Source organism: Stegastes partitus, unplaced genomic scaffold (genome assembly GCF_000690725.1).
Source record: "Stegastes partitus isolate 25-593 unplaced genomic scaffold, Stegastes_partitus-1.0.2 Scaffold646, whole genome shotgun sequence".
NCBI lineage: Eukaryota > Metazoa > Chordata > Actinopteri > Pomacentridae > Stegastes > Stegastes partitus.
Genome location: NW_007578377.1, coordinates 166,447 through 184,837, shown reverse-complemented (window position 1 = coordinate 184,837; position 18,391 = coordinate 166,447). Strand labels below are relative to the sequence as shown.

At 45.9% G+C, this 18,391-nt stretch overlaps 1 protein-coding gene across 2 annotated transcripts in view; it reads left to right on the top strand.

Annotated features, from left to right (window-relative positions):
• The window catches only part of LOC103363253 (matrix metalloproteinase-16-like), an 80,927-nt gene extending 63,517 nt beyond the window's left edge, over positions 1–17,410 (top strand). For both annotated transcript variants that reach the window (XM_008289929.1, XM_008289928.1), the window contains 4 exons: positions 3,389–3,527; positions 8,114–8,264; positions 10,122–10,237; positions 15,037–17,410. In XM_008289929.1, the coding sequence (XP_008288151.1) occupies positions 3,389–3,527; positions 8,114–8,264; positions 10,122–10,237; positions 15,037–15,371 (741 nt within the window). In that variant the 3' untranslated portion in view covers positions 15,372–17,410. The remainder of the gene's footprint in view (positions 1–3,388; positions 3,528–8,113; positions 8,265–10,121; positions 10,238–15,036) is intronic.
• The last annotated feature ends 981 nt before the right edge of the window (positions 17,411–18,391 follow it).

The window sequence follows — 18,391 nt, the reverse complement described above, 5'->3', positions numbered from 1 at the left end:
TGAGCATTAATGAAAAGCGGTTCCCTCCATGTTCAGCAGCTAAAAGTTTGTCCAGGCTGAACTTTGTTCCCTGATGCTGCGCCCTGATGTGTGTCGTATGTTGTTGGTTTTGAGCTTACAAAGCACCCAGCTCAGTCACTGGCAGGGCAATTTCTGAAATTTGTGTTCTGCTTCACAGACTTTCCTCAACACTGACATAAACCCGTTGGTAGAGACGGTTTATTAATGCGGCCCACAATTCATATTCCTATAGAGAGCATATGGTAATTCAGCCTTATTGCTGTGAAGGCATTATCATGCAGCATGAGACAGTCTGCGTGACAAACCCTCCGCTGCCCTTTTTCTCAAAGCAGACAACATGAACAATTTGCGGTATAATATTTCCAACTTCTGCCGCGACTGAACTTGTTGTGATTATTCTAGACGTTCCTGTAATTGCAAAGTGCCTGCTGAAATTTTCTACAAGTGAAGTCTGCTCACTGCCGGAGCTTTATTTTCAGAGTGGGAGTGGGACGGGCGGGAGAAAGAACATTTTCCTTTTTATAAAGTCAAAAGGATTCAAATGGGTCGGATTTCACAGTTTGATCTGTTTTCAATTACTGGGCCGAGCCGCGTACAGAAGAAAACGCTGAACAATTGAAATCTATAGAGGCAGTAGGTATGGAGTGAGAGTGGGAGAGGAAGAGAGGAGGAATTGGAATGAGAGACAAGGGGAAATGAAAAGAAGGAGGAGGAAGAGTCTGGGGAGAGGCGAGAGTCCCAGAGAAACAATTGGATTAGACAAAGAGAGAAAGAGAGCAGCGTGGAGAGTGTTTGATAAATTGGCTGTTTATTTAGCTTTCGCTGTGAATGAGGCAGGGTGTGATGATGTGTTGTCTCCCCTCTCTCTGCCTCCCTCGCTACGAGGTCGGCCTCTCTGGCCCGAGCGGTCGGCAAGTTCAGGAGGCGCAATTGGCCGTTCGTTGCCAAAGGGTGGAACATCTCGCTGAGCCCTAATGGCTTTCACAGCTGGGTCTCACCCCGGCTCCCTCTGTCATCAAGTTTCATCCAACATCAAAAAGACACACCTTCCACTTGGCCGCGCTCACGTTTCTCCCCCAGAGGAAATCAGAGACTCTTGGCTTCTCATAAAGCTGCTGGCTATCACTTTGCCCCCGTTACTTGATGGTTTTCCCAGTGCGTTCTTCAAGCTCCGCATGTGCAGCGACTGTCACTGAAGCTTTCCAGGCAACCTGAGAGAGTATCCGCGGATCTTAGAGGCATCGCGGCTGTCAAAGCAGCAGCCGGAGTTGATCGTCACGGGCTGGCTTTGTTGTACGAGCAGCAGAGCGAGGACTTGGCCTGAATTCACCGATATCAGATGTTAGAATTTACCACCAACTGTGTTACAATATGTGGAATCTTTATGGGTTTTCTCTTGCCTCGGGGCAGCGTGTTGTTGGGTCTCAAGAAGCCTTAAAAGTAATTAAAACTTTTGTATGACAGTTTTTTTTTTTTTTAAAGAGACTTGTTTTCTCATTTTTTCGCTCCACGTCTACGAACACACATCATGTCGCTGTGTCGTGTCTACTGGGAAACAGTCCTGAGTGCTTTCTATTAAAAAAGCTTAGGGAAGCGGCTCTGGCTGCCCTTTATCAGAGCCGGCGAGGTTAAACCTGCATTAAATGATTTTTGGTCACTTGGGGCAGCGGAAACAAGCTGTAATCACAACGGTGACCTTTTAACGCTGACGGCAAACGTGTTCGCAAACATTCATATTTACACGTCGAGCAGACGGGGAGTAACTCTGTCATTTAATTTGATGATTGGAAGTCCAATATTCACTCTTGGTCTATTTTTGATCCCCAATACCAACAAAAACATCTTTAGCTGATAAATGCTCCACTTTTCTCTAAAACTACTTGCTAGCTTTATCTGGTGCTGCAGAACAAAGCAGTGAACTTGCAGAATAATGAGTTATAGATGTTGTAAATACAAAAATACTAATTTAAAAACTCACGTAAAGCATAGTCTTTCTCTTCTTCATTCTGGTGCATTAATTGTAAGTAGGCTCATTACGTTGGTCAAGTTAGGTGGTTTCCTCCCAGAGCCTGGTTCTGTTGAAGGTTTCTTCCCATTAAAAGGAGAATTATTCTTCCTGCTGTTGTCAAGTGCTTGTTTAAAGGGAATCACTGAATCCTCTCACTTATATAACATTGTAAAATCATGACCTTTCTATGAGAAGTGCCATGAGATGACTTATGTTGTGAATTGGCCCTATATAAATATAACTGATTTAATTACTTTCCCTCTGATGTTGAGCCATAATGAGTTAGCTGGGTTTTGTTTTGTTTTTTTGCTGCCCTTTCGCCATAAAGGGGCAGTTACAGCAATTTACAATCTGGTTGCTTTAACCAGTTTTACCTGTGGTTAACTTCCACCTCTGATGAAGCAAAATTCACTTTCCTTGTGGGCAGCAGCCTAAATGGAGCTAATCCACAGATTGTATTTAAAAGACAGATGTCGCCATATCTAAGGCTAAGTGATTTAAACCGGCATTCTTTCTAATAGCCAGCAGGGGGCGACAGAAAGAAATCCAACTGTGTAGAAATCAATGAGGAAATGACCCGACTTCTTACTTAATTTTTCCCCTCATTGAATTCTTTTTGAATGATTTTATGGTGTTAGCTGTTAGCTTCACGCCTCCTTCAACGCAGCGTGACGTTCATTCTGTAAATTGTGAACTCACTTACAGTAAAATAGAGATTAAAGCAGGGTTTACTTTAGGGCGAGTCTACGAGGTGTGTCAGAGAAGTTCCAGGACTGGTGTCACAAGAGATATATTTCAAACTACAAATTACCAGTTTTCCCCCTCAGACGATCAACAAAGAGATCATTCAGAAGAGGTGAGAGTTGTGTCAGGACCAGTCATGGCTGCTTCACCTTCTGACAGTTCCTGGCTGAGAAGAACATCTCCTGAAACTTTTCTGACACATCTTGTGATTCAACAGTCGGTACCATGTGGGTTTGCATAGTGTCTTAGAGTTCTCAGGCGGCCTCAGTCTTTGCTTGTCGTTCTGGTAGATTAATCATAGCAACTGGACTCGCTTGAGTTCCTTGAAGACGTTCCACCTCATCCAAGAGGTCTTCAAGGAACTCAAGCAAGTCCAGTTGCTACGATTAATCTACGAGAATGATCGTGACCTGAATGAATCTTCACAGACATCTTCTTTGCTTCAAAAGTCTAACAAAACTCCAAACTCAAGGCTTCAAACCAGTGGGTGCCTTCACAGTGGCCGTGTGCAACCTTCATGCCCTCGTATCAAATAAACCGATTTGTAATTTTAAGTCCTACTTGACCGTTGTTGTGCTCTTCTGTCTCTTAACACCCTGATTCGTTTGCTTTCAGGACCACTGGTTTTGGCGGGTGAGAGATAACTCGGTGATGCCGGGATACCCGATGCTCATCAGCGTCTTCTGGAGGGGCCTCCCACCCAAGATCGACGCCGTCTACGAGAACAGCGAGGGGAAGTTCGTCTTCTTCAAAGGTACGGCCGCGCTCTCCGCCGCCATCGCCGCTGTTGTCATCATGTTGAGCCGTTTTCCATTTGAGGCAAGCGTCGTAAAGCTTTGATTTATTCTGTCCCCGCAGTTTTTGAAGCCCAATCAAAACACTGTGTGCACTTGTGGTTTACATTAGCGCCGTGTCGTTATTACCCGATGTATTATTCATCCGCAAGACTCCCTAGATGTGTTTTGTTTACATCGATTCCCCGTCGTCTCCTTTATATAAGCTGTGTGCTCATGTCTTTTTAATGCTCTGCATGTGTTTAGAGGGAAAACGAGGGTTTTTATCTCCAGTAAATGCTATATGTTATCACGCTCACTCAAACTACTGCCTTGATCTTATCTGTGTACGAGTTCCGTGTAAATCCGGGGAAGATTAAAGCGGTGTTTTGCTCGGTTCGAGAGAAAAAAATCCACCGTAATCCACCAATTTTGACTTTTAATAATACATGTGCTGTTGGTGCTAGTGATGTATTTTAGTATAAACCTTCAACTGTAGCTTTACATAATTAGCACACACAGCTCCTAGAAATCACAATCACAGCGCTCGCCAAAGAGCGCCGCTGCTTCCTGTCTGATGGCTCCCCGATTTAGACTCTCGCACCTTTCTGAATAGATTTGTGTACATGTTTAAATCTAGACTGAGCTCGCCCCAAAACACAGAGCTTTAAAGCTAATTATGTCTAAAGCTGAAAAGCCACTTAAAAGAAACAGCAAAGAAACACGGCAGTATTTGCTCTGGAGAGGAAGAGACGGAGGGAGGGAGGGCGAGAGGCAGGCGGAGAGAGAAGAGTTGTTGACAAAAGAAGATGTAGGTAAGCATTGGAAGTCTGCTGGGATGAAAACTACAAATCTTCTCTCGAACCCCGTTTCTATTTTCAACACCAGACAATTCCTGGAAACGCAGACGGCTGGTCCCGTGCGCGCCGCAAACTCTGCAAGTTTGATTTCCTCCAAGCCCGCCGTCTATCCGGGCCGCATAGATTTAGAAAATTTATACTAACAGAATGCCATTTTTCATTTGAACACGCACAGCTGATTTCCCAGAAGGCCCTTGTTCTGTCTGTCCCCGTTTTGGAAGGGAAAAAAAAAAATTAGGAAGAAAGTCGGTCAGAAAACAAAACGCAGCACTCCGGGTCCTCGTCTAACCAGCCGGTTTGAATATCCCCTAATAGCTCCTGGTCTGATGAATTCTCCTAAAATAAATGCACAGTTTGGGGACTTCAGAGTCTGGAGAAGCCACGACGGAGACGCTGATTAACTGAGAGCTTTAAAGGCATCACAGAGCAGGTCAGACACCACTGGTACACATCAGATCACCAGTCTTTAGTCGTTTCCCTGTTTCCATTCTTTACTGAGACATCTGAAATGTACATGCAACAGTTGAGCCGAGCGTCGCCACAGAATCATCGTTCACGGCTCAGCATCAGCAGATCAGCAGTAATTTATATATAGAGCTGTTTATTTAGCCTAAATTGCAGGTGAGAGGCTGCATTATAAATCGAATCGAATTAAAGCGATGCTTTTTTTTCGCAGGGCTCCGCGCAGAAACCATGCATATGCAGCAACACCTATACATCAGCGTGCGTTTTCCTCCCGGGAGGCAGAATCCAATCAGAGCTTGATTGGGCCTCTTGTGTCAGAGGACAGACAGAGCTGCTTGCTTCATTTATATCACGCTGACATGTCTGAGAGTGGGTTATTTTAGATTAAAGGGAGAGCAATGCATCAGCTGGGGCCAATATGTCTGCCAATATTAGCTCAAGGCCCATATAGCGGTATTGGCATGTACTCTGGCTGTACGTTACCGTTTGAAATACTTAATTCTGGAGACAGTTTCATCAGCTGAGGCCTGCAAGTGACCGCTAATGCTAACACGAAAGCTCAGCGGGTTTCCTGAAACTGAGTCTGCAGTTTAATATTGTTTCCACTGTTACTGAGGGAGTCTTTGGGTGCATTTGGTAGCTAAATACAGCGTTATTGGTGTGTTACAGGCCGGAGGTAATTAACAGTCCTATTATCATGCAATATTATGAATAATAATGGAACTAAAATGCTCTTAATTCTGACCCAATATAGAGAACGGGGTGTTACGACGATTAACGGGTGAGTTTGTAAAGTGTCCCAGAGCAAATAAAGTTCAGGGCACAGCTGCTAATGTTAGCCTAAACTTTAATATCTGTGCATTTTGTCATTAAAAGGCTCCTAAACAGTTGTTAAAGTCATTAATGATGTGATCCTGGCCTAGGAGATGAAACGGGACTACCACTGAAAATATTAATCTAGTTAAATGGACCTGCTAAAATATAAAATAGACGTATCACACACAGTTTAACTCGGCCTTTACTTTGTAAACAAAACTTTGCTTTCATTAGATAGTTGCTGTTGAGATTGGCTGACATCAGAAGGTGGCGAGCTCCGATCAGAGCGCCGTGAGCTCAGTCTGAACATGTGGAGAAAGTCTGACGGACTGAAAACTTTCATAAACTGTGCGGTTCAGGTCAGAGGACGTAGAAAAACCCTGTCATGGTTTGTTGTGTTGTGCAGATTCTTTGACACACTCTCGATGATTTCGAGCAAACTGTCGAGAAATTTTTTCACCACAGAGCCGCGACGGGCGTGCACAGACGTGACGAGTCGAGCACGCACACGTGTGTTTGGTTTCCCTGTACGATGCGTGTGCTGGTGTGTGGCCTGTGTCGGGAGGAGGCGTCTCTTTTATGGAACAAATCTTCATCCTATATAACACTCTTCATACACTGTTGAGGGCAAGCAGGGGATTAGTCGCTGCAGTGCAGCAGATGCTGGAGCTGCCACTACATCAAAGCAGCCCTCACAGCTCTGAAGATGAAGCTCGACTTTTATGTGCAGGGCGATGCAAGTCGACTCCAATTTAAACAGAAAGAGAGAACGGAGAATCCTATTTTATGTAAGATAAAAAGAGAGAGAAGGGCTGGTTTTGGGTTGTGCTTTTTTTTTTATGAATCAACTTGAGCTCGTTCTTGTTGGCGATGGGAGACGATTAATCTCAGGGTGTGTGTGTGTGTGTGTGTGTGTGTGTGCGTGTGTGTGTGTGTGTGTGTGTGTGTGCGTCAAGGCCAGAGGAAACGTGACCCACACTGAGTGCAGCGCTGTCAGAGAAAGACGTGAAATGACAGGAATTTCCTCTCCAAAAAGAGGCCACTACAGGTCTCTCCTTCCCACTTAACGTTCCACCAACAGCCCGTCCTACCGTTCCTTCCTGCGCTCCGTCCACGGCGCTCCGTGTGGTTTACTTCTTTAAGGTTAGGTGTCACATGGCGTGGCCTTTATAAAGCAAGGAGGCGAGCGCAAATATTGCTGGGGATCTCGTCTGCTTTATTTCACACCCATTTCCTGTGTTTGTTAAAGAAAAGCGCTCGGGTCATCTTAACGCTGACACTGCGAAAGCTCCACACGGCGTTCGAGCCTCGCCGGTGTTTAGTCAGACGCCCGGGAGGAGTCGGGATCCGGCTCTTTAAACACAGCTTGTTAATCAGCTTCTGCAAACATGGCTCCGATATTTTACATTTAAATGTTTGATTCTGTTTTCTTTGGGGAAGAAGTGTTCTCAAATATTAATCAAACCGCAAAGAATAAAAGTCTTTGTAGGAAACAGGTACGTTAACGTATTCGTGAGAATCCAGCGTATTGTATATTTATCCGCCGCTTCGTTGCTGTTTCTCTTCCTTTCGTGTTTTCTTTCTCCGGCTGAGGGAAAAGAGACACTCATTTGTTTTCGTCAGTCCTGAGATTATTGAAAGACTCTGTAAAAATGTCCGTCTAATTTGGAGATATTATCATATTTATAGTCTTTGTGATGAGTTTTATTTTCTCTTGCATAAAATAGTGAACATTCGTAGCCTCAGGCCTCATTCCAGCGATTAATCAAATGAAAAGGGAATTTAAAAAAAAAAAAAAAAACCTTCTGCCTTCGTCATTCCACTTTTCTTTGGTAACACACACCTCCCCCGCACACACACTTCCTCCTGGCCCAGCCTACACCTCCGCTGGTGATGAAGAAACGCACTTCCTGAGGTCACGCTGTGTCAGAAATGTGCAGTTTAACCTAATTACACCACAGGAAAGGAGAGAAAAGAGGAGCGCATGGAAAAACTCACACGGTTTTTAATATCTCTAAAAATAACCCCCAATCCAGGTGATTTCTTCGCTTCGTGTTCCTGGGAAACTTCCTCAAAAGGCTTTAATTTAAACTGTTTGGTCGGCAGTTTTCCCACAAGGGTCGCTGCTGTTTGTTGTTTATCTCAGCTAAGCAGTCGCCGGCTCACTTCGCCAGCGCCTCAAAGTTCCTTCTAGTACCTCTAAGCAAGGGCAAGGAGAACTTGTCACCATGTTTGTGTCCTATTTTAAATTAAGGAAACATCAACATCAAATGCAGTAATACAAGGCAACAGGTTATTGCCCGCCGTTCGTTACAAGGCCCGTATCTGTCCTTCACGTATGTCTCGCTCCTGGAGGGTAATCCCTGCTGTTCCTCGTCCTTGTTCTCCTAATTTATTTCCCCCACCCTCTCCTCCTTGATGCACAGGGAAGCAGTTCTGGGTGTTTAAGGACACGGTGCTGCAGCCCGGATACCCCAAGGACATCACCCAGTTCGGCCACGGCATGCCGGCCCAGAGCATCGAGACGGCCGTGTGGTGGGAGGACGTGGCCAAGACCTACTTCTTTAAGGAGGACAGGTGAGCGGAGGAGGAGGAGCATTGTTGTAGATTTAGACAAGACTACCTTAAAAAAATCTAATTAGTAATAAATTAGCAGCCCCACGTCGCACCTACCTTAAGGACACATGATCATGCAGATTTATTCTAATATAGCAACTACAGTCGTGACTCCATAATCGACCCTTAACAATCCTAAACCTGCTATCACACAGGTTTTTAGGAAAAACCAACAGAACCCATAAAAACAGCCTTAACATAGCGACAGCCTTGGATTGTGACTCCGACATGACTTTTAATGTCGCCAATCAGGATGACGGCGTATTATCTGACTGAACAATCCCACAGATTGGCTACGTTCACACTGCAGGACTTGATGCTCAATGAGGATTTCTTTGTGACTTCCTTCACGTTTCCAGTTCAATGCGACTTGTATGTGATCTGCTGTGTGAACTTCATACGAGCCAAAAGTGTCCCGCATGCGCAGAAGAGGACACGACGACGTCACACGCAGCGAGCGTGCTCAGTGTTTATGGAAGTAAACATGGATGGTAACGGTGGAGCGTATCTGCCACTCCCCCGCCGCCACCGATGGAGGAAACAGAAGTGTGAGCGCTAACTAAACTAGCATCAGCAGCCAAGTACTGCCTGTGTGTTCTGGACACTTCCACCCCGTCAGAGTGCTGCCCCGGGGTGGAAGTGTCCCCCGACCGCACCGAATATTCAGATATTCATCATTAATTGGGCCTGAATATCCAGAGAGCAGAAAGTTCTATTGGGACCAGCCCTACTAGTTATTATAACAACTATGAACAATAATGAACAACTAATGAACCTTCCAGCATCAAGCCCTCCTTGGATCTCGACCTCCGTCTTGACAATCCGACATGAAAGTAGGTTTTACATTTAGTGTTGGGTTATTGAGTCATGACTTTTTCTATTAACATGATGCTTCCTCTCTGGCAAAGGCTTATCGAGTACTGAGTAGATTTCATTTGGTGTTTCAGTGATGGTACTAAAGAACATTGTGTGACACGTTGCTGTCACAATCTGGATCTGGAGCATTATCGCACTGGAGCCACTATCATTAAAGTTTTGCTTCCATTTGTCATCTATCCCCACGTCACTAGTGTGGAAAAACGGTTTCAGAGTAAATGTTATAACTTTAAAGAGTTCACATTATGCACATTTACACGTCAGGAATTTAATTTTTGGGGCTTCACTTGAGCTTTATTTTGCTCAATATTGTTCACTGCTGCAGCACCTCCGTCTGAAACGTTTTAGCTCCTGTCTCTTTAAGCTCCAAGAAGCCCAGTGAGCTCTGATTGGACAGCTGGCCCGACACAGCGAGCCAGCACTGGCGAGTATAGGGATGTAGCCCGAGCAGAACTGGCTCTAGCGAGGAAATAATAGGGACTAGAACCGCAAGACAGCTGCTCGTTCTTCGTTTGAGGTCGCGCCAAACTAGCCGCCAAGCAGACGTTCGGCATATGTGTTAAATGGTGACGTTAATGGGGAACGGAAGGAAGGCAGGTATGGAGCAGGGATTTGTGTGGGCTTGAACTTCAGGCTTTCTAAGTTTGCAGGAAACACACTGAAGGAAAGAAAAACCCCCAAAAGCAAAACATGGGCGCTCTAAATCAATAAGTGATGGCATGACGGGGCTTTCTTGTTGCCCAGTGGCTCTGACCGATATTATTCAGCTTCATTCAAATACATTCATCTAGAGGAAGCCCTAAACCTGACATGTGGTGCTACGATACCAAGTCTGAACATAAACTACCATCTGTTGTCAGTTTCGACCCCGTTTCCTCCAGCGTTCGTAGACATACAGTACCAGCTTTGTCTTCCTGTGGCTCATCATTTGTTCCTGTTTAGGTACTGGCGCTACAATGAGGACATGAGAACCATGGATCCTGGATATCCTAAGCCCATCACAGTGTGGAGAGGTGTGCCTGACTCGCCACAGGGGGCCTTCGTCGACAAAGCCAATGGTACGATTTGTCCTGCCCAATACTCGGATTTGGCAATAACAGCACAGTTCATGTGCCAGGCAGCATTGATTTCAGCTGGTCACTGGCACACACAGTGTGGGAGGTAAACCAGGCTAGCATTGATTGAAATTTGCCCCAGTTATTACACCGAGTCTTGGTGGGTGGCACGCTTCCATACATGCAGTATCAAGGGAACCAGGCATGTGTTTGCATATTGCAAAGGCAAGATGAAAACAGGTCAGTTTATCCAGAAATGCCTTTCTTGTTTTTGAATTGTTTCACAAGCGAAATATTCCATAATCAGTTCATCCTGCTCAGTGTGCCATAAGACCCAGTTGGAGCAGGACTGTGGAAAGCAGAAAGGACAAGACCACCGCTGGGCGCTCATTCCGGTTTAAGCCAAGTGGCCCTTGCCAAGGGTGGGGAGGCGGGATTCATAACTCTCAGAAAGCTCACCCATAGGCCGCTGAGGCAGACGGCAGAGAAGAAAGCTTTCCCCATTGGCTGCGTTATGCCAGGTGGGTTTGGGTCTGGTCTTGGCAGCGGCTCGGTTGGAAAAAGAAGAGCAGGTGGCGTCGAACGCTCGGGCCATCTGCGCCGAGGATCTGCTGCCAGATCCGTAGCCGGGCGTGTCTGCCGGTGAGGCCAGGTGGAGCGGGCATCAATCAGAGCATGAAGGGTGGATTGATGTCCAGGAGGATGCGTGCACGTCTCACTGCTCGTATATGTGTCGCCGGCGTGCATTTATTTGGCCGGCTGGCTGTTTGCACAGACAGTGTGTCAAGTGGCACGCTCATAACATTGACCCAGATAAGCAGGCATAATTGAGTGCGCCGCTGCAGCCGATGGGAGTGTGTGTGAGGCAGCACGTTTCAGAGCCGGGGCCCCAGGGCGACGCTGACCTGGCTCTCACCCACCATACCTCCGCCTGGCTCTCCTCTCAGCCTCCCCCCGCCTCCCGCTCCCTTTCCCAACAGTCATTCTTGTCACCACACTGTATGTTTGCTTTCTATCTGTTGCTTCATCTGGATCTTGCTGCCGCTAAAAAAAAATAAAAAAGCCTTTTTGCTTAATTTGTGTTAAATGTAGGAGAAAAGTATTGCAGAAGCGGCTGCCAGGTTGGAAAGAATAAAACTCCAGCAGTGGTTATAATTCTTCAGCTAATCACAATACTCAGCTGAAGCCTAAATGAGAATTTAAAGGGCGTTGTGTGTAGGTTGGCTCGTGTTGGACTGCGTACACAACCACATGTTGCTCAGGCTGCAAGTGGTCAGGTTGGGAGGACCAAGCTGAGCCTCCTCATGGAACACAATACGAGTCCGAGTCTTTTATAAGCCGTACGAGATTCAGCGTTTTCAAAAAAATACACGGGTTAGAAAACACTGATCCTATGTGTGTGCATGAAGCTGGAGCTGGGAGGCCTGGCTCGCTGTAAACATGTGCCTCCAGGATCACTAATTAGCAGCCTGTGTTACATTTGTTTAATCCGTACACAAACAGAAGCGTAAAAAAAAAAACACAACTACGATTTGTGGTTTCAGAGTGTTGTGCGGAGCAGCTAGTCTGACGACGAGGCTCTGGGAAGCCACTGCTGCCGGCTCACGCTTGCCAACAAATACTGAAAGCACATAAATCCTTGTAAATGATACAACACGAGGAATACAACATGTGAATCATTAAGGTTTACAAGTTCCAGTAAGCAAACGTCTCCGACTTCGCCAAGCTAGCTTTCCCCCTGATTGCTGGCGTTATGCTAAACTAATTATTTGGCTAAGCTAATGGCTACCTGGTATCAATCTTTGACTCTCAGTATGAAAGCAACAAAAAAAAAAACAAACGTGTAATTTTCCAAAATACACTGGGAGCTGGACTCAGGGCACCAGCTTGTCTGTTACTCTGAGTTTCTATGCAGGGATGAAAGACGTAGTTTATGTTGTGTGGCCAGAAGTTAGCGTGTTCTCATGTCAGCTTGATTTTTTTATCGCCAACCAGAGACATAGAAAGGCAGAGCTGCTAAAGTTCACTTCGACCAGTAAAGTGTTCAGTCACACCCGATAGGTTTTTGGTAGCTTGAGACAAAAAATGATCACATGCTGGAGCCCTGATTGTAATCTACCGTAAATTCCGGACTATGAGCGCACCTGAATATAAGATTTTTTAAACTTTTAATTAAACACGTACCGGTAACGTACACAAATGCTTTTTTCTGAACAGCGCCTGTAACACGGCTGCTTAAGGAAATAAAAACTAAAGTCATTGATCACTATCTTCATCTTCCTCCTGCACTAAAACCACTAAAGTCTTCAGTGTGGGACTTGAACAACCTCAGAATTCCTTCGTCACTTCCTCAGTCTATCTGTCATCGTCTCAATGTCGCTTTGGTCTTGAGGCAAGTTTGTAAACATCCATTTAAAAAAAATTAGCAGCTTATAGTCCAGGATTTACGGTACGTTGAATGTCTCTGAGATTTCCTGCTGCCCGTGTATTAGGTGTAATACGTCAGTCATATAACGCCCCGGGCATCAAACCCACTGATCAGGTGAGTGAACCTCCAGCTACGTCTCTGTTTTTTAAGCTGCCAGGTTTCCGACAACCTCATTGGAGAAGGCGTACAAAGGCTCCACACAGGCTCCAGTCATTTGTTAGCCGCTCTTCCTTTGTGGATGCCCTCAATGCCGTTTCATTATTTCATCTCCTTCCAAGATGAATCTTTTAAAACTTCACCCCGTGCGTCTTTGCTTCCCCACCAGAAACATCTCCGGCTAACAAGTGATTTAAAAAGCCCTGGCCCTCCTTCGCTGGAAATTTAGAGCATTCCTTCCCTCATCTTCCCAGAGAAGGGTGTACATGAATAATAAATCGCCAGACACAAAGTGTAAAAGGGGGCCAGCGAGGAGGAGGATGATGAGGAGGAGAGCTGGAGAGCTCAGCCAGGCTGTCAGGCTCACTTCTACACAGCATATACTTTCCCAACCAGCGTTTCAGGGACAGTAACTTGCAGGAGACGGGAGCGTTTAGTGTCAAATAGCAGCAACCTTTTCACGGCGCGGTGTTATCACGCGACGGCAAAGAATGTCGTTGTCACAAGATATGTTGGGATTGGCGCGAATTTGTTTGAGAAATGTTTGTCTCGCCATTTTAATTGCAAAGCGGGTTCCCAGAAGGAATGAAGGGCGGCTGGCTGCGGTGCTTCTGGTAATTTGGGCGACAAAGAGACACGTTCCTGTCAGAAAACAAGCGTCACTCTGGTGGTTTGAAGAGCAGCTTGTGTCTCCATGACATTTGCTGTTGTGCGACTCTGGCTGTGGGGTCTGGCTCCTGCTCGGCCCTCTTTCCTCTTTTATGACCGACATAATTAGTCCTGAGGGACGGTCGGAGACATGTTGGAACACTGAAACGGAAACAATGCATCAGCAGCAGCGCCGCGCTGATTCTGAGAGAGTCTGAGGTGCGCTTGTTTTTGCTACCTTACTGGCCGGTCGTCACCACTGAGACTCAGGTTGAGTCGATGTTAAGAGGAAAACACGTTTTATTGGAGAGTTTCATTAAAAAGAAAACGTTCCTCCTGAACTGAGAGTGAAGCAGAAGCACAGACAGATGAAGGCATTCAGCTGCTGTTTGGCGTCATGAGGAGCTCGTTGGAATGATGATGTTAGAATATGTTTATATGTGAATGCATCAGTGAGAGACTGACAGGACGGTGACGAGGCCACTGAGCTGCATGTTTCTACGATGACATACATCTTGCTAAAAAAAAAAAAAAGAAAATGCTTTTCACTTAAGGCAGGTTGTAGTGTTGTTGTTGTATTATTTATTATGTAGCAGCAGTGTTATTGCTTTTCTTGTACTCATTTAACTGGTAACGTCTCTTGACTCTAAGTGTCTTTGTTGGATGACTTGTTCCACGACAGCTGAGCCCTGTTCAGGACTTTTGGGGTCTTTTGGACTTCAGGCCGTTTGGTTTAGGTGACAGGTTTTGGTTTTTTAGTTTTGAAGATTTTCAAATTTGCATTTGGAACCAAAAATACGTCAACATATCAGAAAATGTGTTTAACAGAGTATAAAAAATGAATACCAACAAATAGTTTGCACATATTCTTTCTTGGGGCTGCACGGTGGATCGGTGGTTAGCATTGTTGCCTCTTAGCTAGAAGGTTTGTGTCCCGGTGAGGACACCCGGGATCTTTCTGCGTGGAGTCTCCATGTTCTCCCCGTGCAGCGTGGGTTCTCTCCGGGTTCTCCGGCTTCCTCCCACAGTCCAGAAACATGTTGAGGTTAACTGGTGATTCTAAATTGTCCGTAGGTGTGAATGTGAGTGTGCTTGGTTGTCTGTCTCTAAGTGTAGCCCTGTGATAGACTGGTTACCTGTCCAGGTGAACCTGCCTTCACCCTGAGTCAGCTGGGATAGACTCCAGCCCCCCATGACCCTGGTGAGGATTAAGGTGTAGAGATGATGGATGGATGGATACTTTCTTGGGCTCCAATGGACCCTGAACAACGCTCTACGTCTGGCACCATGAAAGTCCTGAACAGGATTAATGCTCATTGTTTTGTATTTTGAAGAGCAGCATTGCAACAAACGAAAATATGACTTCAGTTGTTTGTGATGTTTCATTTCTGAGTCTGAACCAGTTCATCACTTTTCAACAGAGTAAAACCAGAACCAGCTGTGAGGCTCTATGACTGGACCACACCGCTAAGAGCTCAGTGACTGGACACTTAAACCAGTGTTAAGTCTTTAACTCTTTAAATCTTTTCCGTGTTGCGCTGACAGTTTGTTTCTTTGTTCCTCCCTCCAGGTTTTACCTACTTCTACAAGGGGAAGGAGTACTGGAAGTTCAACAACCAGTTCCTGCGAGTGGAGCCGGGCTACCCGCGCTCCATCCTCAAGGACTTCATGGGCTGCGAGCTGACCCCCATCGACCCCGGCCGCCCGCCGGCCGACGACGGCAACACGGACGTGGTGATCGAGCTGGACAACGAGGCCAACACGGTGAAGGCCATCGCCATCGTCATCCCCTGCGTGCTGGCGCTGTGCCTCCTGGTGCTGGTCTACACCGTGGTGCAGTTCAAGAGGAAGGGTACGCCACGCCACATACTGTACTGCAAACGCTCCATGCAGGAATGGGTCTGAAGCGCTGGAACGAGACCGGAGGGCGGGGCGAGGGTGGGAGGAGAGGCTGCTGACAAACAGGACGGCCGCCGGCTTTCACAGGGAGGAGGAGGAGGACGGCGGACTGGGGACAGCTTTACTCTAAACACAGCCACGCCTCCTCCTCTGGGCCGACCCGAGACCTTCGCTCAGACCCGCACAGACAGTCTGACGGCGATCCCTCACGCTGAAGGCGATCCAGGACTCAGAGCTGACTCCGCTAGCCCCCAGCCTTTTTAACAAACAGGGGGGTAGAGGGGCAGTTTGTGGGGGGAGGGAGGGGTCTTTGTCAGGAATGACCTTCAGTCCCAATCCAAAAAAAACAAAACAACAACAACAACAAAAAAACGAGGGTCAGCATCACTTTGTATCGCAGAAACTTGACTTCCTGTCCCCCTTCTTCTTCTTCTTCTACTTCTTCTTCTTCTTCTTCTTCTTCGGTTTCTCCGCCTGACTGCTTTTAACGAGGGGAGGACGTTCAGGGGGACGAGCTGCATCGCCATCCGTCATATCAGGTTGTTGGTCCAACAACACTTTTCTATTGACTGGTGTGGGTGCCCCCCCTCCCCGCTTCATTGTGCGCTCAAAAAAACAGTCTTAGAAAAAAGTTAATCACATTACCCATCATCTTTTATTGTTTTTTTTTTCTTTCAAATTTTTTCTTTTAATTTGAATTTCTTTGAGAAAGGAGGTCCTCACTGTTCCCTTTAAGACACTCCTGAGGAAGAGACCAAACGAAACCAAATAAAATCAATTTCTCTCCAAAGAGGATCACGTTTTTAAACTTTTTTTTTTGTTGGGTTCTCATTTCCGTTTCACTCTTCTTTCCCTTCTCTGGATCCGTGCAGCGATTAAGAGTCTGGGAGCTCCGACTGTTGTGGCAGTCTGTTTGAGACACAGGGGCCAAATTATTCTGCAATATTTTAACTCGCCTTAATTATAGATCATTACTACTTGTGCTTGGTTTTTGCTGTTCTTGGTGTTGTTTATTTTTTTGTTTGTTTGTTTGTTTTTTTTATTCGTATACCGCTTTTGTTTTCGTTTGTTTGTAACAGGAGCTAATTAAGCGCTTCTCGTGATTGGTATTTTCTGGATTTTATTACCCAGAACCCTCGGCACTGGCTTGCTGAGCCGTTCTGGACAGAATACGCAGCAGAGGTGGGCCTGTACTGAGAGTCATGTGTTGTATCGTGTAGAGAAGGTTCTGGAGTAAAGCCACTATTTTTGTGTGTTAAGATATTTGTTACTGTTCCTTATTTCCATTCGACAGAAACGAGGCCACAGAGAGCTGGAGGGCCTCGTTATGGGATTTGTTCTCGGTCTGTACCCCCCTCAGTTTGAAGAACAGCTAAAGTGTGCATTCAAAACGGTGGCGTGGTTATCGGAGACCGGACAGACCTTTTTGTTTTTATTGTGTTTTTTTAAAAAGAAATTCTGTTGACTGCCTTGTTTGAGAGAGCTCACAGTTCCCAGAATGCTCTTGTCTCGTGACTGAGGACCCACAAAGTGAGACACCAAGTCAGGATCAGTGCCTGTGTCCACGTGCATGCAAGCATTTACTGTACATCCACCTGGTTCTGCTCAACATGGCTCTGGAGCCTCCCTCAGAAGCTGAGGAGGACGTTTTCTCTTAAAAAAAAAAATACTGTTTTGCATTTATTTTTGTACCTTTTAAATGTTCCCCCAGCCGCCTTCCTCCAGGTACAACGAAATCTAAGAGATAAAAAAAAAAAAAACAATCTATGTGGTACATTTGGGAAATTACTGGGAGATCTGATGGCGATTGGATTCTTCAAATTGGCCTCGACGAACCGTGTCGTGTCCTCGCCGTGGTGGCGAGCGGTCTTTGAATGTGTGTTTGTTTTCATGATCACATACTGGGTTTTTACTTTTTCTTTCTTTCCTGTTTTCTGGTCAAAACAAATTGGACATCTCACAATGACTTCTTTGTGTAAGACTTTGGGACGCCAGAAAAACCATGTCCTGACTGAATGAATAAACTGATCAATACATGATGAAGAGCTGCCTTCCAACTCTCTGCTCGTCTTTTAACTTGCATGTTTGTTCGGCGCAGGTCGTGTGTCGTGTGTCCAACTTTTGCTGATCTGTTTGTCGGCTGCTGTCCGGCCAGTCGAGGCTGCATGTTGGTTCGCTTGAAACAACAGCAAACGCTAAACTTCCAGAGTTTATGTCAGATGGCGTCAATGTAAAGCAACTGGCACCATAAAGGTTGACCAAAGTTGACACCCGAAGATGCAAAGGAAGGTTTCCAACACACCTGATTCAAATGATCAGCTCATCATCAAGCTCTGCAGAAGCCTGATAACGATCCTGATCATGTGAATCAGGTGTGTTGGAAGAGGGACACATCTAAAACATGCTGGATAGGGGCTCTCGAGGACCAGGATTGGGCACCCCTGCTCCAACCCAAACAGTAGCTTAACGTTAGCTTAAACAGCTAGCCTAGCTCTGTCCAGATCTTGGTAAAACTGAGCAAAGTGTCAACATTCGTCACAACAAAACCCCAGATTCTCATGTTTACATTTGTGTGGGTTAAACAAACAAAAACAAAGCGTTTTAATTGGTGACTTTTAGAGACACTGAAAATCCAAACAAACTTCGTTGGCATGGACTTTAGCAGAATACGAAATTTCTGTCACATGGATCCTCACGTACTTATATACTGATTATACTCTTTTGCAGACGTGGACACCACAGACGCATTGTTGCTCTTATTGAACTACTTTCTAGTCCGGTCGGAGTCCACTAGGAGGACTCAGTTGATCAGTGCCTACGTATTGCAGCAAACTCTACATAAACACACATTTCGGACTTCCTGTACAACACCGGCCTGACTAACCCGGCGACAAAACTAACAAACATTTAATTTTTCCCCCCGAACACCAAATTGTTCCTGTAGATGAATGTTGACTGGAGCTAGCGTGGCCGTCCCACACACACCGCTGACCTACAGTAAATCAGGCTCGAGCCTCGACGTACTC